The sequence below is a fragment of the Polypterus senegalus genome, chromosome 11 (genome assembly GCF_016835505.1).
Source record: "Polypterus senegalus isolate Bchr_013 chromosome 11, ASM1683550v1, whole genome shotgun sequence".
NCBI lineage: Eukaryota > Metazoa > Chordata > Cladistia > Polypteriformes > Polypteridae > Polypterus > Polypterus senegalus.
The window spans coordinates 80,505,527-80,529,888 of record NC_053164.1 but is presented as its reverse complement, the minus strand read 5'-3'; the positions used below and the strand labels follow the sequence as shown (position 1 = coordinate 80,529,888).

Sequence of the window (24,362 nt, the reverse complement as noted above, 5' to 3'; positions counted from 1 at the left end):
CATAGCATCCTAATTGGATTCAGTTCAGGACTTTGACTAGGCCACTCCAAAGTCTTCATTTTGTTTTTCTTCAGCCATTCAGAGGTGGATTTGCTGGTGTGTTTTGGGTCATTGTCCTGTTGCAGCACCCAAGATCGCTTCAGTTTGAGTTGACGAACAGATGGCCGGACATTCTCCTTCAGGATTTTTTGGTAGACAGTAGAATTCATGGTTCCATCTATCACAGCAAGCCTTCCAGGTTCTGAAGCAGCAAAACAACCCCAGACCATCACACTACCACCACCATATTTTACTATTGGAATGATGTTCTTTTTCTGAAATGCTGTGTTCCTTTTACGCCAGATGTAACAGGACATTTGCCTTCCAAAAAGTTCAACTTTTGTCTCATCAGTCTTGGCAATCATTGAGATGTTTCTTAGCAAAATTGAGACGAGCCCTAATGTTCTTTTTGCTTAACAGTGGTTTGCGTCTTGGAAATCTGCCATGCAGGCCGTTTTTGCCCATTCTCTTTCTTATGGTGGAGTCGTGAACACTGACCTTAATTGATGCTAGTGAGGCCTGCAGTTCTTTAGACGTTGTCCTGGGGTCTTTTGTGACCTCTCGGATGAGTCTCTGCGCTCTTGGGGTAATTTTGGTCGGCCGGCCACTCCTGGGAAGGTTCACCACTGTTCCATGTTTTTGCCATTTGTGGATAATGGCTCTCACTGTGGTTCGCTGGAGTCCCAAAGCTTTAGAAATGGATTTATAACCTTTACCAGACTGATAGATCTCAATTACATCTGTTCTCATTTGTTCCTGAATTTCTTTGGATCTTGGCATGATGTCTAGCTTTTGAGGTGCTTTTGGTCTACTTCTCTGTGTCAGGCAGCTCCTATTTAAGTGATTTCTTGATTGAAACAGGTGTGGCAGTAATCAGGCCTGGGGGTGGCTACAGAAATTGAACTCTGGTGTGATACACCACAGTTAGGTTATTTTTTTAACAAGGGGGCAATTACTTTTTCACACAGGGCCATGTAGGTTTGGATTTTTTTTCTCCCTAAATAAAAAAAAACTATCATTTAAAAACTACATTTTGTGTTTACTTGTGTTATATTTGACTAATGTTTAAATGTGTTTGATGATCAGAAACATTTTGTGTGACAAACATGCAAAAGAATAAGAAATCAGGAAGGGGGCAAATAGTTTTTCACACCACTGTATATAGCTGGCAGTATTTTTTTTTCTAAATAAGATTACATAAAATAAAGGTCAATCATAAGTTGAGTACCAGATGTAGATGCCCATCATATTTTCTGTCGCAGCAAAAGAATTTTGTGCTATAAAGTCTCAGTAAATCAGATAGTCCTCAGCTCTATTGAAAATAAAGATAAGCATAAAACTGTATACAAGCTTAAGATTCTTCCAATAGCTTTCTAGTGTAGAAAAAGGAGGTTATATTTGACATAGACTATAATGATTTTGACTATTATGCAGCACTTTAGGGGACCAACTTAAAAAAAGAAATGTTCTGACAATGCTTTATGTTTTTTTTTTTTTTTAAATCTGTTTTTGTCTGGAAATTATTTTCCAGAACATTTCACTTGTATACAGTAATATAATTTTAATTATTTATTTAATAGATGAACACAGAGATACAGTCTCTTCCATGTCTATTGGCACCCTAGTAAAGTTAAAAAAAAAACACCTTTTGATGAATTATCCCACCACATACAAAAAAGAAAAATCCTATATTTAACTAAATTCATTTATTGAGAAAAAGATACATTTTTAAGAAATTATTAATTTTTAACCAAACCATGTGCCACAATTATTGGCACCACTGCCAATAAAACAGCACAGAATCTTCCCGTACAAAGTTGGAGAAGACAATTTGACACCATTCCTCTTTACAGAATCTTTCCAGACCATCTAGGGTCATAGGTCCTCTTTTGTGCATTGTTCTTTTCAGATCATCCAACAGGTTTTCAATGGGGTTTAGGTTCAGGTAATGAGACGGCCATGGCAGAAGCTTGGCTTTGTGTTAATTTAACCATTTTTGCATTAATTTGGACATATGTTTTGGATCACTGTCTTGCTGGAAGATCCAATGATGACCCAGTTTTAGTTTCTTGGCAGAGGCAATCAGATTTACATTTAAAATCTCCTGGTATTTCATGGAGTCCATGATGCCATGTATTTTAACAAGGTTCCCATGGTCTTTAGAGTAAAAGCAACTCCACAACATCACAGAATGTCCATCATACTTGACAGTGGGGATAGGGCTGTTTTCAGCATAGCCATCCTTCTTTTTACACCAAATCTATCTTGAGTGTTGATTTCCAAAAACCTCAATCTTCATAGAGCATGGTTCCAATCAAAGTTCAAGTAGTGTTTAGCAAATTTCAGGCATTTACGTCGTATATATGTAGTTAAATGACAGGAAACACTTTTTTGTACGAATTTAAAATAATGGTAGTTTTGGGCATTTGATGACCCCAATATGATAATATTTTCTGTATATTTTCAACTATGATTTTTTTTTTACATTTACCATTCTCCTCACTGTGCATGGAGGCACAATATATATGGGTCCTCTTTCAGGCAAGATGACAACAATTCCAGGTTTTTTTTTTAGACTTTTCATCATTTGCCCTAACTGTAGATTTGTGTATTTTCAGGTGAGTAGAAAAAAATTTTTTATATCCATTCCCAGACTTGATAGTCAACACACTTTCCTCTCATTTGAATTGCATGTTCTCTTATCTTTCCCATGTTGATGAATGAATGAGGTAATTTGGCCTCTGTGCCACCTCACATTTATACCACAGTGACACAGGAAGTCATGGATTACTGCTTGAAAGTTAATAAACACTCTAGATCAAGATGAAACTCAGATATAAGTAGAAAAAATGCTCTGATTGCACTGTGTTAATAATAATTTCTACAGGTGCCAATAAATGTAGCATATGTGGTTTTGTTAAAATAATTATGTTTTCTCAGAATTTACTTCAATTAAAGATTGGATTTTTCCTATTTTTTCCCCACACAAGATTAAAATAATTTACCAAAAGATGATTTTTTTTAACAACCCTTTGTACCCCTCTTCACTAGGGGTGTCAATAAGTGAATTGGGAAAGTGGGGGACTGCAAGGTGCTATCTGCCAAGGATAGTGAAATGTAGTGGTTTTTCAGTCCTCTCTGCCATCTTATTCAGTTCTTTTTGAATTTTTTCAATGCAGTGCAAGACATTTTGATTCTTCTTTCATACTTCATCAATTTCATTTTGAATGTCTTTCTTTTCTTGGCACTTGATTTTTTTTGGGCTATTTTGAACTAAGTTGTACATATTGTCACAGAAGGCTGGGGTTCTTACCCAGCTGGGATGCCTGGAAGGACCGGGAGGTGGCATTTATGTCCTCCGGGCCACAAGGGGTCAACCGCCCTGGATCAGAAAAGGACCACGGGAGAGGAGCAAGGAGATTCCAACCCGCTGGGACCCAAGGCCATCACCAGGGCCTCATGGAGCCCGGGAAATATTTACTTCCACCACACCCAGGAAGATGGAGGGAGATGCTTCCAGGGACGCCCGGAGTGCTTCCAGGTGCAAGGGCAGCACTTCCGTCACACTAGGAAGTGCTGCCGGAAGGACGCCATCAGGCACCTGGAGCACATCCAGGTGAAAATAAAAGGGGCCGCCTTCCTACAATCAGGGAGCTGGAGTCGGGAGTGGGAGCAGGACGAAGCTCGCATAAGGAGATTAAAGGCGACCACGGACATTGAAAAGAAGCCCGGAAGAGGGGTGATTGGTGCTGGGAGCACTGTGTGCTGTGTAAGGGACAGTTTATTTGGTGCTTAATAAACGTGTGCTTTTATAAAGATGTGGTTTCCGACGGGTGGTGTTCAGACATGTCTCACAATATGCATGTTCTCATTTACAAGAGTACCCTCTGTACATTCTTACATGAATGGACAACTTCCACAGCCTGTCAACCTCTGATAAATCTAAAGGAATTCATCCTCTCAGACATCTTTAGCTTTGATATCAAAACTGTCAAATCTGCTTAGTGGCTGTGGTTGATCAGAGAGGTAAAAGCTTTTACTTAGCAAGTGGCTGAACAAAAATGTAAAAGAGGAGGAGGAGGAGGTTAACAGCACACACTGATACAGTGCATTGCCGCACCCACCACATGATGAACCAACTCAGGATCCCAGATTGGGACCCAAGTGTAGCCATGCAATGGGTGACACCTCAGCACCACACAAGTTCCTACATACAGGGCTAGATGCAGATTAACGTCATACCCAGGGATGGGAAAATTTAGAGCAGGGAAAAATTAAAGAGAGATCCTTGGTGGATAAATGAGAAGCAAAAAAAAGTTCCAAAGGAAAACAAACTGTTGTATTAAGCATACAAGGCAAATAATTCCAGCTAACCACAGAGCATATAAGAGTATAAAGGCAGTGATTAAAATGTAAATTAGGAAAGCTAAAAGGTAAGAGAGAAACATTGAGGTAAAATGCAAAAGACGATTCAAAGCCCACAGCATTGTGGAAACGTATTTGCCCCCATCCTGTCTGCCTTTATTTTTGTTCATTTGTCACAATGAATGACTTGAAATCTTTAGAAAAAGGCAATTAAATGTAATATTTAAACAAAACAATGTTTCTAAATATATTAAGATTTTATATTAGATTCAGATAAACTTTTTTAAATAATAAAGTTATCCAACACTAGACTGCCTATGAAAAGATAATTGCCTCCTTAGTTACTCACTCAAACAGCTAACTAAAATTAATTGATAATTACACTAATGTGACTGAACATAGCCAAAGAAGCTCAATCTAATCCTCACCCTGTATTGACTTTTAAGATTATCCTCTAATCGAAGGAAGTTCCTAAATTGGTAAGGAAGAAAGTTGCTGAAACCTAGCAATTAAAAAGGTTTACAAAGCCATTTTTAAGGCTCTGGGACTCCACTGCCCAAAGTGAAAGCCATCATCGTCAAATGGAGAGCATTTGGAACAGGCCATGAATCTTCCTAGAAAAGGCGAACCTACCAAAAATTTTCACAGGCCACAGCGACGACTTGTTCAAGAAGTCACAGAGGGTCCCAAAACAACATACAAAGACCAGAGCCTCAGTTAAGGTCAGTGTTCAGAACTCCATGAAAAGCAATTTTACATTTAGTTAAAAGCATTTTTTAATTCTTAAAATTTGTATTGTATAGCATTTTCATGTTCAGTTTATTTTATTTATTATTATTTCTTCACATCCTTATTATATTCTATTTTAAGTTATTGTATGCTATACAATTGCTATACCTTATAAAGAACTTTGAGCAGATTGCCTGTGTGAAAGGTGCTATATAATTAACCTTGAATATTACAAGCAATTTTCTATAACTTCCATGGAATGCTCCCTAGTCATGATTTTCAAAGTCTTCTTTCATATTCACAAGCTACCCAATGATCCTTAAACTGAGTGGGGTGTTTAGTCAGAAAATAATGCTAGAGATCTTTAAATGTAATATCACAGCATGATCTGAAAGTAATATCTGTAATTTAATAAAATGGAAAATTTAACAAAGCTCTAAGTCTACTTCTTATTGTAAAACACAGTATCAATGCCTTTAAATAGCATCACAAATTAATTTCAAGGCATCATTCTTATTTAAAAAAGAAAAAGTGAAAAGAGGCCTTTTACAATTCACTATAAGAGTATTGCATTAGGGAGCATGCCAAAACGTCTTTTTTACTGGGAGCAAGATCTAGTGAATACTGGAGATGTGAAGCAACAGCCACACTGTTTTGGTCAAAAACCTCTTGACTGGTAACACTGTGTGTGCAGGTGCGCTTTCATGGTGCAAAATATGTTTTACATGTGCCACTGCTCCAAACTTTTTGTTCCCGATGCTTATCCGCATAAATATCAGCATAATATTGCCAATTATGAGACTAATCATGATGAAAAATTTTATTACCAAGTTTGTAAAAATATAATCAATATTGTCTTGATGTTAGATATGAACAGACATGCATTTTTTTCATCTAGCAGCAAAGAATCATCACATTTGCACACACAATTGTAGAATGAATTTCAATCAACTCAGTATAGTGCCACTTGGCAGACGTATTAACGAGACTGTGAGCATACAATACCTTGAGGCATAGTTGAAAACTAGATCCTACTTCCATCCTATTGACTGATTCTGGGAATATTTTTGGGTCCCCCTTGTATAAGAGTATAAAAATATTTAATAGCCCTGCCCTTGAAGTAACTGGATAAAATTTGCCAAAATTGAAATCACATTGATCTCTGTCCAGATGTTTTTACAACTTGTGGTGGGTGATTTAAGTTTTAGAAAAAACTGTTAGGATCTAAGTCAATCAATGTTTTACGTATAAGAAAATACATTTCTGACTAAAAGGTCATAGATTAAGACTTCTGCAATTGCTTTGAAACATAGTAGCAAAGCGTTATAGTGATAACTGGCAATATAAAATGTAAAACTGATAATTGTGTAATAATTGTTGTCACTTACATTTTTCGTTTGCAAGTTAGCATGGCCTCTGCTATTGGCAACTGATGTGTGGTGCCTGCTCCAGCAACATACTGTGCAATACGGTCAACCACATCAAAAGGAGCTGAGAGAGAGAGAGAGAACAACACACACACCATATTCAAAGAAAAATAAAAATTACAAGAAAAATGTGGCCCATTTTCACTTAATAAAAGCCAGATAATATGCACAATAAAGGTTTATGTTGTAACGTTTAAGAAATATTATTTTCAACTCAGTTATAAAAATAACATTTTAAAATTCGCAGTGTGCTTATCCATACATCGAGCCCATTATTCAGCCTGTCCAGGGTTCTAAATAAACTTATGAAAATAATGAATATAGATTAATAAGGTGATTACCTTATACAGTAATAAATACATTATCTTGTTCTGTTTATTTCAACAACATTTGCTCTATAATAGTTACAGGTTTGTCATTTCCTATTAATAACATGTATCCATTTTCTGAACCAGTTTGTTCAATTACAGACTAATACAGGGAGAGAAAGAACCAAAAAAACTGACTTTAGGGTATTAGATAGAGACCATACAATTGTTGCTAAATGAGTTTGCTTTCAGAAAAAAAGACAGGTAGAAGTATTTATTTGCTTGTCCCATCCACATTCAATGTACACCTTTTAGATGAGTTTGCATATAATGTAAAATGTACCTTTAGGTCTGAAAGTATTTGGACAGTGAGTCAGTTTTCTTAATTTTTACTCTGCACAATGGATTTGAAATAAAGCAATCATCATGTGATTGAAGTGTAGACTTTAATGTAAGGGGTTTATCAAAAATATGAGCCTTTTAGGAATGAGAGACATTTTTATGCATAGCGCCCCATTTCCATGGCCTCAAAAGTATTTGGTCATTTGACTGACAAGCTGTTCCATAGCCAGGGGGAAACAGCTGCTTCATTATTTCATTAATTATTAATCAGGTAAAAGGTCTAGAATTGAGTCCAAGTGTGAAATTTGCATTTAGAAGCGGTCACTGTGAACTCTCAATATGAGGTCCAAAGAGTTGTCCACGTAAGTAAAAACAGTCCATCATTAGGCTGAGAAAACAAAACAACCCTTTATGTACATGTACTAAGTAATGTAAGTAGAAAATTAATTATAGTTACTCACCAACAATGACACGATGACTTGTCCGATAACGAGTTTAGTTTTACTGCACAACAAAGGAGAGCGTTACAGCTCTTCTAAAGGAGCCTCTTCAGGCAACTATATAGCACCGCTGTTGTTCTTCTTCCAGCAGACTTCAATCCAAATCCCTAAAGCAGATTCTATCCACACTACTGCCTTATTACATCCACTTGCAACTCGTTTTGCACCCTGTTTAAAAGGACACTGCGGCTGTAGATTTTATATTCCTTTCCTACTTTTTAAATAAAAAGAATCGTAGCCTCATTGATGCCATAATGGCGTCCTACAGCGGTGTAGCTTTACCTTTCCTTCAAAATATCCAAAACGTTTACCTTTTCGGCAGTCATTAACATCTTCCGTTGGCCCTTGGGCACGGCCCCTGAAGCAGTAGCAGGAGCAGATCGTTTTGGAGCCATAATGAAGGGCTTGACTATGCACAAAGATAAACATAAAAGAGCACAAAAGTTAATTAAGTCTTTACACAGCGAAACAGGTTGATGCTGAATGAGCGAGACGAGACTTCCTGGTTAACGCCGCGGAATCGAATTCAGCGCTCCATCGCTAAGCCATTCAGCACACAGGAACTTAACTACGTGCTCTGATTGGTTAGCTTCTCAGCCATCCGCCAATAGCGTCCCTTGTATGAAATCAACTGGGCAAACCAACTAAGGAAGCATGTACAGGAAGTAAAAAGACACATTGTCCGCAGAACCCGCGAAGCAGCGAAAAATCTGCATTATATATGTAGATATGCTTACATATAAAATCCGCGATAGAGTGAAACCGTGAAAGTCGAAGCGCGATATAGCGAGGGATTACTGTATTAATAAATTAATAAAAATAAATAAAAAAAGAGGGGAGACATTCAGCCAAACCAAGAACATGAGGTAGACCTATCATTGCCAAAGTCTACAATCAAGAGAAGACTTCTTGAAAGTAAAGACAGATGGTTTACCACAATGTGCAAACTACTGGTAAACCTTAAGCAGAGGAAGAACAGATTAGACTTTGCCAGAACACATTTTTAACAGGCTGTCCAGTTCTGGAACAATTTTCTCTGGACAAAAGAAACTAAGATCAATATACACCAGAATGCTGGAAAGACAACCGTAAGGAAGAGAAGACACAGCTCATGATCTGATGAATACCACATCATCAGTGAAACAAGGTGGAAGCAGTGTTATGGCATGATCATGCATGGCTACGAATGGAAGTCAGTCATTGGTGTTTATTGATGATATGACTGCTGGCAGAATTAGTAGGATGAATTCTTAAATATACAGGGTTATACAGTCTGCTCAGAATCAGCCACATGCTGTAAAACTGATGGGACGACACTTTACAGTACAGATGCACAGTAAGCCAAAACATATTGTGGTAGCAAACCAAATGCTACTGACCTCAACCCAAACAGAAATGCATTTCACTTTAAGGGTGGAGAGAAAAAGAGCAGGCTATATCTATTTCTAATCTATCCTTTTAATCTTTATAATTATAACTACCAATGTAACAATAGGCTGCATGGCAATAACTCTTGGGGAAATAGGAAATTAAGGTTAAAGCTCTCTCACTTCCAGTTAAGACTATAAAATGTCATTAAAAATTCAGAATCAATGTCTCCATGATGGGACAGTTAACTTTGTGAGCTGAAATGTTAAAGGGCTGAATCACAAATTAAAGAGAAAGAAAGTACTCTCTCACCTAACAAGTTTAAACGCTAAAATAGTATTTTTTACAGGAGACCCACTTACTAAGCAAGGATCAGTTCCGGCTACAAAAGGACTGGACTGGCCAAATGTTCCATTCTAGCTTTACAAAGAAAACTAGAGGTGTTGGAATTCTCATACATAGAACAGTCTCATTTGTAGCATCAGATGTAGTATTGGATCCTGAAGGGAGATACAGTGCATCCGGAAAATATTCACAGCGCATCACTTTTTCCACATTTTGTTATGTTACAGCCTTATTCCAAAATGGATTAAATTCATTTTTTTCCTCAGAATTCTACACACAACACCCCATAATGACAACGTGAAAAAAGTTTGAGGTTTTTGCAAATTTATTAAAAATAAAAAATACTGAGAAAGCATATGTACATAAGTATTCACAGCCTTTGCCATGAACCTCAAAATTGAGCTCAGGTGCATCCTGTTTCCCCTGATCATCCTTGAGATGTTTCTGCAGCTTAATTGGAGTCCACCTGTGGTAAATTCAGTTGATTGGACATGATTTGGAAAGGCACACACCTGTCTATATAAGGTCCCACAGTTGACAGTTCATGTCAGAGCACAAACCAAGCATGAAGTCAAAGGAATTGACTATAGACCTCCGAGACAGAAAAACTCCTCCTTGGTAAAAGGCACATGGCAGCCCGCCTGGAGTTTGCCAAAAGGCACCTGAAGGACTCTCAGACCATGAGAAACAAAATTCTCTGGTCTGAGGAGACAAAGATTGAACTCTTTGGTGTGAATGCCAGGCGTCACGTTTGGAGGAAATCAGGCACTGCTCATCACCAGGCCAATACCATCCCTACAGTAAGGGGATGTTTTTCAGAGGCAAGAACTGGGAGACTAGTCCGGATAAAGGGAAAGATGACTGCAGCAATGTACAGAGACATCCTGGATGAAAACCTGCTCCAAAGCGCTCTTGACCTCAGACTGGGGCGATGGTTCATCCTTCAGCAGGACAATGACCCTAAGTACACAGCCAAGATATCAAAGGAGTGGCTTCAGGACAACTCTGTGAATGTCCTTGAGTGGCCCAGCCAGAGCCCAGACTTGAATCCGATTGAACATCTCTGGAGAGATCTTAAAATGACTGTGCACCGACGCTTCCCATCCAACCTGATGGAGCTTGAGAGGTGCTGCAAAGAGGAATGGGCGAAACTGGCCAAGGACAGGTATGCCAAGCTTGTGGCATCATATTCAAAAAGACTTGAGGTTGTAATTGCTGCCAAAGGTGCATCGACAGAGTATTGAGCAAAGGCTGTGAATACTTTCTATTTCTCAATTTTTTTATTTTTAATAAGTTAGCAAAAACCTCAAGTAAACGTTTTTCACGTTGTCATTATGGGGTGTTGTGTGTAGAATTCTGATGAAAAAAATGAATTTAATCCATTTTGGAATAAGGCTATAACATAACAAAATGTGGAAAAAGTGATGCGCTGTGAATACGTTGGTGGGTATGGTCATGGGTAACTTATCTAACTGTAAAATGATTTTGATAAATGCTTATGCACTTATGTTGATGATAAGGAATTTATACAAAATTTATTTGCATCCATTCCCAATGTGAACACTCATAAAATAATAATGGCTGGGGACTTTGTGTTTTAAATCCATTCTTAGATAGGACTTCCATCACAGGGGAGACGACATTTAACACTGCAAAGATAACTACTAAGTTTATAACTGATCACAACTTATCAGACCCCTGGAGGTTTTTAAACCCAAACTCAAGAACATATTCTTTCTACTCACCAGTACACCATTGCTACTCAAGAATTGATTATTTCTTTATAGATAATAATTTCTTGCCTACAATTAAACCTTGCAAATACAATGCTATTGTTATTTCTGACCATGCACCTCTGATCTTGGAGCTAAAGTCACTATGCCCCACACACTCACCTCACAGATTGCGTCTCAACCCACTTCTATTAACAGACGAGAATTGTACAGAATTTATATCCAAAAAAATCAGTTTTTTTCCTAGAGACAAATACATCCTCAGAGATTTCTGCAGGAACACTCTGGGAAACTATTAAGGCCTTCTTAAGAGGTCAGATTATCTTATATCTTTCCCACAGAAATAAATTAAAAACCAAGAAAGTAGCAGAGATACAAAGCGAAATTACTAGAATAGATGAACGACATGCCAGGCTTCCAAGCGAGGCTCTACATAGGAAAAGGCAGGCTCTGCATTCAGAACTAAACCTCTTGACAACTAAAGGAACCGAACAACTAATTTATAAATCCAGACATCATTACTATGAACACGGAGAGAAAGCTAATAAGCTTTTTGCTCAACAAATTCACAAGCAAGAAGTCCGCAACGCAATCCCAGTAATCACCAACACGAACAGTGACAAAATCATCGACCACAAAAATATAATGCACACATTTAGAGACTACTATAAATCCTTATGTTGTACTGAGTTTAAAGAAGACAACACACAATCTAATGCATTTCTGGATACATTACAGATACCACAAATAGACACTTTTAGTGCAAAGGAACTTGATAAACCTCTGGCATTATCAGAATTACTAGATGCTATAAAGTCACTTCAAGGCGGGAAAACAGTAGGCCCTGATGGCTACCCTGCAGAATTTTATAAGAAATTCTCCGCTCAGCTAGCTCCCCTCCTATTAGCAACATTTACAGAAGCCAGAGACAATCAAACTCTTCCTCAAACTTTTTGCCAAGCACTAATCACCGTTTTTCCTAAACAAAATAAGGACTTATTACAATGTGCATCATACAGACCAATTTCACTGTGGTGATGGCGGACGCAACTCCGCCTCACACGGCAACCAAGATGCAGGCTATGGCCATATATATGTACGTAAGCAGGATTCAGTTATGACCGTTATGCTTAACATTTGTAAGTAAGCTGTAAGGAATGAACCTGCCAAATTTCAGCCTTCCATCCACACGGGAAGTTGGAGAATTAGTGATGAGTCAGTGAGTGAGTGAGTGAGTGAGTGACTGCTTTGCCTTTTATTAGTATAGATATATTATATAGATATATATATATATATATATAGATATATATATAGATATATATATATATATATATATAGAGATATATATATATATATAGAGATATATATATATATAGAGATATATATATATATAGAGATATATATATATATAGATATATATATAGATATATATATAGATATATATATAGATATATATATAGATATATATATAGATATATATATATATATATATACACACACACGACAGCAACACTCATCTCTCAGATCAATGACAAAACAATTACATTGACAATCATATTACGTTATTTTTAAAATTTTTCCTTTTCTATCTTATAACTTCTTTAACACACTACTTCTCCGCTGCGAAGCGCGGGTATTCTGCTAGTTAGTTTAGATAAAAGTGTACTCTTTCCAGTGAATTCTCAAGCATATAATATTAGATTAGACACCCTACCTTTTATCATTGCAGAATAGTTTAAATACCTAGGGGTAAACATCACAAGTATACATAAAGCTCTTTATTAACAAAATGTCATCCGTCTGCATGGAAAAAATTAAGCAAGACTTGCATAGATGGTCAATCCTTCATCTCACTCTAGCTGGAAGAATTAACACTGTTAAGATGAATATTCTTCCCAAGTTCCTTTTTTATTTCAAAACATTCCAATATACATCAATAAATCATTTTTTAAGCAATTAGATTCAACAATCACCTCATTTATTTGGAACTCAAAACATTCACGTATCCAAAGAACGACCCAACAAAGACAAAAGGCAGAAGGTGGCATGGATCTACCTAACTTCCAGTTTTATTACTGGGCAGTAAACATACAAGCTATAAAAACCTGGACACAAATAGATGAACATACACAGGCCTGGGGCCTCATGTATAAACGGTGCGTACGCACAGAAATGTTGCGTAAGAACTTTTCCACGTTCAATTCGCGATGTATAAAACCTACACTTGGCGTAAAACCACGCACTTTTCCACGGTACCTCATGCCTTGTCGTACGCAAGTTCTCCGCTCGGTTTTGCAAACTGGCGGCACCCAGCGTCAAAGCAATGGTACTGTTCTTGTGTGATTACTCATTATTTTCATGACGCGGCTTTATAAATACTCAGAAACTAACCGCATATTGTTTATTAGTGTAATGCATCTGATTGTAATTAACTCGTAACAATATAATGGTTCAGGGAACAGCCATAGTATTCCAAATACCATAACTGCTTTAGCGTTGTTACTCTCACTTCTCCTTCTTCTTCTTTCAGTTGCTCCCGTTAGGATTGCCATAGCGGATCATCTTTTTCCATATTACTCTCACTGCACCAGTCGGAGTATTTATATCACTGTATCTGAGTGTGAATCACAGCAGCAGCTGATCGGAAAGAGAATTATCGGTATACTGTACAGCTTTAAGGACACGCTGTCTCAGCCACTGCAAAAAGTTTTAAAGCCTTTCCTGTACGGACCTCGCGGTTCAAAACAGTTTCATCCCAAGAACTTTAAATGCACTCAATCAATTGCTCCTTGTAGAACGGTTTGTACTTATAAGTACAATCACCCCACTGTAAACTTGCACTATAGTTATAATATCTCACAACCTGAGCCACTTTATAAAGCGTATTTACATATGATGACGATATCATTTTTAAGGTGAAATGCAGCAAAATATGTTTGTTAAATTATACACATAAAACTTTAACTTCATTTAAATAATCTATATTCTTCACTGGGAGCGTCGTGAAGGATAGAATAATTAAACATGTACTACGAAGATATTTCAATGTTCTTTAAACGTTTTGAAGAATCGGCGCTAAGCTTACAGATGGCTTAACGTCTATTACAGAGCTGATTGTATGGCGATTGGTTACTTGGGGAAAGAAAAGCACTGACTGCAGTGACGGCTACGCCAATGTATATTGAATATAACGCAGAAAGAGAAAATAACAACACAGCTAAAAGCAGCGACAAATTTCGACAATAAATTATTTCATCAAGTGAAACACATGTTTAATAACGTGCTTTAACTCCTATCATCATGAAAATGACATCACGTATACATCTCAGTATTTTAGTTATTCAGAGAGCTGTAATATCACGAATGTAATGGACTCTGTGTCCAGTTGGAGGAAGAGAGCCAGTTTAAGAAGCAAGTAGTGATTCACACACACAGAGCACATACGAGTAGAAGATCAAATACAAAACAAAGCATTTAACGTGCTACTTTAATTACGATGTGATTTGAGAAACTGGTTAATTAAACAATTTTAAGATGAAGTTTATAATGTTCTACTAAATGACAAAATAAACTACGTGATTAAAGTGGAAATGTCGAGATTGAAGTTGACATTTCATGCTTTTTCCCCACCGTGTGCCTTTTTTCTCTGTACCCTAATAAACTTTCGTATGACACTCAGACAGTGGGCTTACAACTCTTCTTTTCACGGCAACTTTGATATGTGACTTCTTTTTTATTTCCGGCACTGTGCGATTTTGTGAATGTGAGCTTTCAAGTTTCTCCAACACGCTATGTCACTCGATCAACTTCATTTTGTTGATTATACCACGGTTCATTTGAACAAATAGTATGTTTTTCCTTTGCCTCCACTTGGTATTCGCTGAAATTCTTATATTTTCCCCGTGCTTTTCCCATTGTCTTTTCACAGAAGGCTGTGCTTAAGGGCGATTTATATTGATTTGCATATTCAAATAGGCGTAATTCTGGGTTGATTTGGGGCGTTACAAAATGCGCGTGCACGAGCGTTAGTTTTCACGCTGATTGGGATTTATGTAACGGAAGAACGTGGAAGTTGGATTACGCACAGATTCCTGCATCTGGATTTTTCTTTTGTGGCTTTTGTGCTTACGCCATGTTATAGTGCGAGTTCTACGCACGGCGTTATACATGAGGCCCCTGGTCCGCAACAGAACTAAAATCCTGCAGTACTTCTTTATATTCCCTGCTCTGTGCCCCAATAAATGCAAGTTATCGGCAATATACTAATAACCCAATTGTGCTTCACTCACTCAGAATATGGAACCAATGTAGAAAGCATTTTAAGATAGAGAAGCTTTTATCTTTGGCACCTCTGCAAGAGAACCACCTCTTTCAGCATTCGCAAACATATACAGTTTTTAGTATCTGGAAAAAATTTGGGATTGACTTGCTTAGAGATCTTTATATAGACAATGTCTTTGCATCCTATGAACAATTACATTCCAAATTTAACATTCCAGCTACACACGTCTTTCACTATCTTCAAATTAGGAACTTTGTTAAACAAAACCTGCCCGATTTTCCTCATCTTGCACCCTCGTCAATGCTGGTAAAAATATCGCTCAATTTCAAGGACTCAGACACCATCTCTGTAATATATAAAATTATTTTATAGTCCCTCCCTTTCAAAGATCCAAGAGGACACTGGGAAAAACATCTCTCAATTAATATATCAGAAAAGGAGTGGAAAATAGCAATGCAGAGAATTCACTCGAGCTCCATATGCAAAGCATACAATTATTCAGCTCAAAATTATATATCGAGCACATCTGTCTCGCCTAAAACTTTCCAAAATGTTTCCAGGGCAAGATCCAACCTGCGAACGCTGTTTTGGGCCTGCACCAAATTAACATCATTCTGGATCAAAATTTTTAATGATCTTTCAGACAGCCTTGGTCTCATAATCCCTCCTAACCCATTAACAGCTGTGTTTGGGGTTCTTCCAGATGGGTTTAAAGTGGAGAAGGACAAACAAACTGTGATTGCATTCAATACACTTTTGGCATGCAGACTTATTTTGCTTATCTGGAACAATCCTAACTCTCCTCTTTTAAGTCAGTGGGAAACCGATGTTTTATACTATTTGAAATTGGAAAAAATTAAATACTCAGAGGATCTGTACAGATTTTTTTTCAAAACATGGCAGGATCTAATCAGTAATATTTTAGAATATGCTCTTAAAGCAGAGAGGAAGCAATTATTTCTGTATTTCTTTTTCTTCTCCATCCATCTCTATTGGCTTATCTAACTCATCGATTTAGGGATGTTTACAAGCCTTAAGTTTTACTGCGTTGGCCATGCTCTCTCTTTCTCAGGGGTGGGGATCGATTTGTTCTCAATCCTACTTTTTGTAAAAATTGATTGATTTGTATGGAATGATTGCATTAAAATTAATAAAATTTCAAAAAAAAAAAAAAAATGCATTTCACACTTGCTGAAGACAAAACTAATAGAAAGTCCAGTGAACAAGCAGCGACTAAAGACAGCTGCAGTAAAGGACTGGCAAAGCATCAGGTCAGGGAATGTGCACCGCACAAGGAAAAAGTCCAATCCCAACCTCCGGAAATGACCATCTATCTGCTGCAGCCAGGTGTTACACTGATGTCCCCTTGGCCTGGTCCAGCCACTTGGGTCCTCAACAATGAGGATCCTGTGAGCTGGAGTACATATGGAAAATTGCATGACATGGCTGTAGTGCTGTAACTGACATTCCCTCACAATGCAGGTAATGTTTCTCATTCAGGACTGCATGAGAAACCTCTTCTTCCAAACAAAGTCTAACCAGCAGTACCCGATGATTTATTGAAGAGACACAATACCATTCCATGTTTTGTAACCATATAGCAAAAGTGGAAGCACCAGGACTCTAAAGACTTGGACCTTCATCCTTTTGTAAAGATATTGGAAGCACCACACACCCCTTTCCAGCGACCTCATGAGCCCCAAGGCCCTCCCAATCCATCTGCTGAATTCATAGGAAGAGTCACCAGAGACATGAATGTTGCTGCCAAGGTAAGTAAACCACTCGGCGAGGCTGACATTCTCTCTGTAGACGGAAATACTGCTGATGGCTGTGTCCAAGAGGTCATTAAAGGCCTGGATACTCTCAAACCCAGACACTCAGACTTCTTACTCAGTCTCCTGACAGCCCTGATCACAGCCTCCGTTGACGTCACAAAGATCACAGCATCATTGGCAAAGTCAAGATCGGTGAATCTTTCTTCACCAACAGATGACCCACAGCCACCGGGCCCTACAACCATGCCCAACACCTAGTCCATGCAAGCATTAAACAGAGTAGGAGCAAGAACACACCACTAATGAATCCCAGAATCAAATGGGAAAAACACAGAGGTTTTGCCTCCACTCTGCACAGTGCTCACAGTGCCAGTGTACAGGTCGCCCATGATTTCCAGCAACTTTGGGGGATCCTGCAAAGTCTCAGGATGTCCCACAGGGCAGCTCAATCAACCGAGTCAAACCCTTTACAAAAATCAACAAATGCTGTAAAGAAACTCTGGCGATATTTGCATTTGCATATTTTTTTTGGCATTTGCATTTGACAACCCTCAGTACCAGGATGTGGTTGATGGTAGACTTCTTAGTCGTAAAACCAGACTGCTCAGGTCACTGGTAGGTGAGCAAGTGATCTCGGATCCTATTGAGGATGACCCTAGCAAGGACCTTAACTGGCACTGAAAGCAGTGTTATTCTACTGTGGCTGCTGCAATCCAAGCAATCACCCTTCCCTTTCCAGATAGGGACAGCAAGTCCCATTTTCCAGTCAGTTGGGGCAATCACATCTCCTAAATGGAAGCAAAGACTGCTCGCAATGCCAGGAGGATAGCCTTACCACAGCCTAGAGATGTTCACCCTGGATACCACAGATCCTTGCAGCCTTCCCTATCCTCAGCTGTTTCACCACCTGTGCAATCTCAATGAGACTAGTTGGTTCACAGCTAATTGGAGGACCAGCCTCAAGAACTGTGAACCCAGAGATATCCAATGTCCTAGCAGAAAGGGTTAGCTTTAAATGGCTGCTCAAAGTAGCCAGTCGAGCATGTCACAACTGTAGCGTCATCCATAAGGACTGTTCCATTACCTGCCCTGACAGCGGTTCTCGGAGGAAAGGAATTAGATGTGCATAATGCTTCAAGTCCTCTGTAAGCAGTCACTAGACCATAGATGTATCACCTGCTCACAGAGTCTTCTAACAAATGCCCCCTTATCTGCCCTCAAAGCCCTTTCAGATGTCCTTCTCAGTTCCCAGTACAGACCAGAGTTGCCATCAAGCTGTGTGCTTTGACTCCCCTTAATGATATCCAGGGTGCCATGTAAGATGAAAGACCTCTTTCTGGGAACACAGACAACACCATAACAACCCTCAGCAACCTTCATAGTCTTGTTACGGAAGGTCTCCCACATCACTCTAAGATCAGCAATTGTACCTAAGTCTGCAATTTCTACAAAACTGGGAGCAAACTCATTTGAAACAGCACAATCTTGGAGTCTGGCCAGGTCCAGCCTCATTCTTCTTGTAGGTGGTAGCCTACTGGACCTAAGCTGGATCTTCAGAGTAGCAACAACAAGAAGAAGCAAAGAATCACAAGGCTGGAAACTCAGCACTTGGAGATGGGCACTTGGAGTTCCAGACTTCAGGCAGTCATAGACTGTAAAGGATTTTCAACCAAATATTGAAAATTATGATTATATGTATTATCATGTCAGTTTGTCCAAATACTTTCAAGCATATGAAAATGGGGGGTCGGGCTATGCAGAAAAATGGGTGTCATTCCTAAATGGTTCATATAATATTTTTGTTAAACCCTTTGAATTAAAGCTGAAAGCCTACACCTCAATCACATAATGATTGCTTAATTTTAAATCTATTGTGGTGATGCATAGAACCAAAATTATGACAACTGTTTCACATTTCAAATACTTAATGGACCTAATTGTATCTACTGTTATTATAATGTCTATCTGTCTATTCACATAAAACAATTCAACCAATTTCTTGAATTCTGGCACATTCATTCTTCCAAAAAAAATTGTTGGGTAAGTTCAGTTTTCACTGAGATATCTCAAATATATTGCACTACAGGAATCCCCAGAGTTGGAATCTGGCGTCTGAGAAAGTGATTTCCGTTGCCATGACTAATTTGGGCTTGGTTTTTAACCAAATTATATATTGCAAAACACTATTATAAACATCTAATTTATGACCTATACTATTACATGCAATCACTGTACATTCCATTTCACTGTTATATTTAATAAACAAAAAATAAAAAATGCTCTAACTTCAAAAGCAACTAACTTTCATCTTTGAGTGCACCTAATTATTACAGTATGTGTACAGTTCCTCATTTTTTTTTACCCTCAAGTAGTGCTGCTAAAACATCTAAAGGGATCTTATTTAATAACTTCAGACGGTCCACTTAATTGTGAAGATATGATATGAGATATGAATCATATTTACCATAGTTTTTACATTTCTGGCATCAATTCCTCTTTCAGTATTGTATATTTTAAGTTATTGTTTTCTTGTTCTAACCAGAATGTTTATTTTATTTCTGTTTTTATGTGGTGTTTAATACTTCTTATATTATCTTCTAGCCAGTGTTGTTTACTGGCCTACTTTTTGTGGCTTTATTCTTATAATGCCCAGTTTTGAATACATGTAAGGTGCTTTGAAAATTGGAAAAGTGCTCTATATACAACATATATTATTATTATTATTATTATTATATTATTATACAATAAACAGAATTATTCAAACTTAACACTTTGTTAGAAAACTATGTCCTAATGGTATTTTGATGAAACAAGAACTACAATGTAAAAATGAAAAGCTACAACAATTTTATGAACATTCAAAGAGAACTGTATATAAAGAAATAAAATACACACTTTAACTACATCTCCTTTTGTATATTAAAAAACAGTAACGAAAAAAAAACCTGTGCAAAACGATTTGTAGCCCACTTTCAAACTTTGCTGCTTGTACTTTACTGGATGATGCTAACACCAACAACTTCTTATGGTTCTGTGAAAAAGTACTGCTCCTCTCCTAATATCCTCTGACCATTAGACAAATCAAATATTACAGAAGGGGATCCAGAGTGAACACACCATCGTTTTTAAATCATTGCTTTCCTTATTCAAGAAACAAAGTTACCCAACAACCGAAAGTCCAAAGTCCATAAATTAAAAGTAAAACTGATGCAGTGGTTGTGAAACCTTTTGAAATCTGCAATCTGGTCTGGCTGTGTTCAGTCAGCCGAGTCTAACTATCAATTAACTTTGGTCAGCTGTTTCAGTGAGTAATTCTAGGGGCAATACAGGTGTTGGATAAACTTATTTTTTTAAGTATAGGCAGTAATTTAGAACTGGTTTTATATATCTATTCTTGTTTCCTTTATCTAATATTACATATTAGGCTAAAGATCAGAAGTTGTTCATTATGACAAATATATAAAACAGGCTATCACGAAGAGGAAGAATACGTTTTCACAGCACACAAAAAAAGAAGATTTAAAATACTAAACCATGCCATGTTGGTGAGTAACACATTCAAAACTGTGTCAGGTCATTTCAGTGAAGGCTCACTAGATGTGATCCACTTATTAAAATACTAGAGAACTGAACCAACACATTCTATTACATTTTTATAATGGAAGTGTGTGCAAATGTTACCTGTGCAGGGTGGCTCAGACCGAAAAAAGAGCTCTCTCCAGGATGTATCAAGAAAACTTGCACTGTAGCGAGTATCAATGGAGCCCAGATACTTTGCAACAGGGTGTGAACCTAATAGGGGAAGGAAAACATAAGTTGCAGAGAGGACCCTGGATAGTCACTTCATTTCTTGGACAAGTAATCATTATGGGTATGAGTATTCATGTCTTCCATGTTTAAGTGCTTAAAATACACTAAACAACACTAGAATTACTCTGTATTCTCAATTGGAAGAAATGGAGGTACCATTTTAATTATAAATGTAGTTTGCAATTTGGTGACTGTTATGAGAGTTTCAATCTGAAAAGTATATCAGAAAGCTTTTAGCTATACATCTGATTTGTGATAAAAATATCACAACAAGTCACTCTTTGGCAATATAACTTTATAATCAAACAACTGTCCAAGGCCACTGTTACAGTGCATGACTTTTCTAGGGATTTTCTACTTAAGCCTTCACTTTAATAATCTTAGAGAGTTGTGGGGAGTTGCAGCAGGTGGCCATTGATCACCAGTCTTATAAAATAACACTGTGCAAAAAAAAAACGCCCATCTGTCCAACGTTTCAAGTTTGTTGGAACACCACAAGATGTAAAAAGGAAAAAAAGACAGACCCAGACTGCAACTAAACACATAATACAAAAATTAACAGACTGCCATTGGCACTGTCAAGAAGCACATTAATTGCTTTTCAAAACGCAGTGAGTTTACAATACTTTGGAAACTTTAAATTGTACTGAGAGCAACTTCTGATGTTCTCTCTACAAAAAAAAAATGTGTAGTTAGCCACCAGACTAAGACCCAACTTTTAACTGCTAAACCTTTATACTTGTTTTTGGTAATAAAAAAGTCATTCCATTGAAGGGAAACATGCTTTGAATTATACTCATTCTGTTGAAAGTTTACAAGAGTTTACACAGAGAACTCTGAAAGCTTGTCTGCTTTAACAATATAATCAAAAAAATTCTTAAGGTGCCATTACTAACCTTAATAGTGTCCAATCAGTTTACTTTAAAATTCAGGTTGGATTTTTTGTGACTATAAGAGCGAAAGCATATTTTTTTTACTCCTTAATAATATTCTGAAAAACTAAAGTATTTCATTAAATAATGATGAAAAAAAAAAAACAGAACACAAAAACTTAAACAGGGCCACTTCTTAAATTAAAACACCACACTAATCTATGCTGGATTTCATTCTGAAAAATTATTTACCTAAGCATGATTTTGTACTCACTGCTGATTAGTTGAACAGCCTCACACATTTTTCTTATGTTCAATTTTTGCAGTAAAAATAAATCTTGCTTAAAACATTTTTAGTCAAGCATTTTTCCACCCCAGAACAATTCAGTTTGATTGGATCTTTTGTACTGAAATAAATTTAGTCAGTTGTGAGAGTTTTAATCACATGCAAGCACTAACCAAACACTATTGTCTCTAATCAACAAACCATACCTAGTGGGATGATGAGAAATCTCATATAGGTGAGCCAGTCTGATGTTTTGTTGGTAAGATGAGTAACATAGTAGTGAAGAATTGTGCTTAAACAGGTCTGACCACCTACAGCTGCTACCTTTACTGGCCGTGGCATTGAGGAGTTGCAGTTACAGCTGCCGAAAAAAAAATGAAATAAAAATTGTATTATTTACATTAACTGTTGTACATTTTTAAATTTGCTGACAGAACTAGCAAAGGGAAAATTTCCTTTATGTTTTATTCTTGAAAAATAATGTACACCTCCTCATTCCTCTTCACAGCATATTCAAAAACTTAGTATTCCACTGTCCATTATTTATTTAATGAATTTGCTTTTGCCAATATATAGTTTCCCAAGAGAATAATGAGCAACAACGATCACTGAAGAAAACACATCAGAAATGTTAAACTAAATTTCCCTTGTGACATTTTTTGTTTTTTTAATGATGAAGTTAATGAACACAATCAGTATATCTGAACAACATCAAATAATTGTGAACATTCAAGATTACAGATGTTACTTTTTCAGCGATTTATAGTTATTTTTTGTTTTTTTCATCTTTGACTTCTTAGTACAGTATTTGTCAGAATTTTCATCCAAAGACCAGCCATGACAAGCAAGCAAAAATGTTACCCAAGACTGAATTAAAATGCTAGTATTTGATTTTGGGCATTTTTCAAAGAGAATGAGCTGCTTTCTTAAAATTACTGCATATACATAAAAGGGACTTATGATGAGGAATAAAACACACTTTGTAAATCTTCTAGATAAATAAATATTAAGGCCAACCAATTAAAAAGTGTGCATTTTTTAAACCTCCCAAGAGTAATTTAGTTTGAGTGGTTCTTTTGTACTCTTAATTAAATCTGCAATACTTTAATGCAGTACTTTGTTGCTTTTATTCCAGTAGCTAAGGAAGAAAAAAGTAATTTGCCTTTTTACTTTAATTAACCAAGCATTAATAATTGTTGTAGCAGCAAGGATTATATGACATTTTCACATATATTGACTGCATTCATGTTGGAATAATTGGCAAAGAAGCATGGAGCTCTTTTACGTCAGCAGTTTTTTTTTTTTAATTCATAATTACCATTGCAAATGCAGTGCTTTTAGTATCATTCTATTTAGGAAACTGTTTAGTCTAACGTTGAAAACCGTTTGTGAGTCTTATGAAACAGTGATACAAGACAAAGCAATAAATATTGCAATTGGCCCATTGATTTTGCAGTGATATAAAATTCTTAACCTGGATTTTGCCACTTCATAAGCACATAACCAAACTCTCTGTCTTGCTTTAAGTTTAATCCAACCCAGATTCACTGGAGGCCAAAGCCTATCCTATTGGCACTTGGTGGAAGGCAGGACCTGGTCCGGGTCCTGTGCAAGCAACACTCATGCAAACATCCAAATTCATACTCACACTGGCCCATTTTGGAGTAATACATTAAGTAAATACAATCAAATTGACCTAATACACACATCCTTAAGGATGGGAAGATGAAGCAGATTTGAGCCCCAGACACTGGATTTGTAAGGTGGCACTGCTACTCATTGCATTACTGTACTGTCCCAATATCTATCTATATATAAAGGTTTACATTTAAATATAGACATCCAAATGGAAACAAAAACTGAAAACGAAACTTTAAAAAAAAAAAAAAAAATACCTACAATAATCTCAGCCTTAACATGTCACTTACTGTATATGCTCACGTATAAGTCTGGTCTTGAAACCTGAAAAACTGATCATAAAATCAGACCCCAACTTAAACACCCATTCAAAAATGCGACAATTTTTATTATTTTTTTTTTTTTACATCTTCTTGCCTCCTCCAATCTCAGTTTCTCAGACACAACGTATTTTGTTGCAGCAGCGCAGTTACCAATTTCTTTCACTACTTCAACGATGTTTAATTTAAAACCAGCTTCATATTTTCTTCTGATTGAATGCTC

The 24,362-nt window shown here is 37.1% G+C and overlaps 1 protein-coding gene across 3 annotated transcripts in view; it reads right to left on the bottom strand.

Moving 5' to 3' along the window:
• Positions 1-24,362, bottom strand: part of LOC120539250 (phosphofurin acidic cluster sorting protein 1-like) — a 172,301-nt gene that overhangs the window by 36,030 nt on the left and 111,909 nt on the right. For all 3 annotated transcript variants that reach the window (XM_039769146.1, XM_039769148.1, XM_039769147.1), the window contains exons 16-18: positions 22,388-22,542; positions 20,895-21,005; positions 6,522-6,624 (exon numbers count right to left, since the gene is read on the bottom strand). In XM_039769146.1, coding sequence (XP_039625080.1) covers positions 6,522-6,624; positions 20,895-21,005; positions 22,388-22,542 — 369 coding nt within the window. The remainder of the gene's footprint in view (positions 1-6,521; positions 6,625-20,894; positions 21,006-22,387; positions 22,543-24,362) is intronic.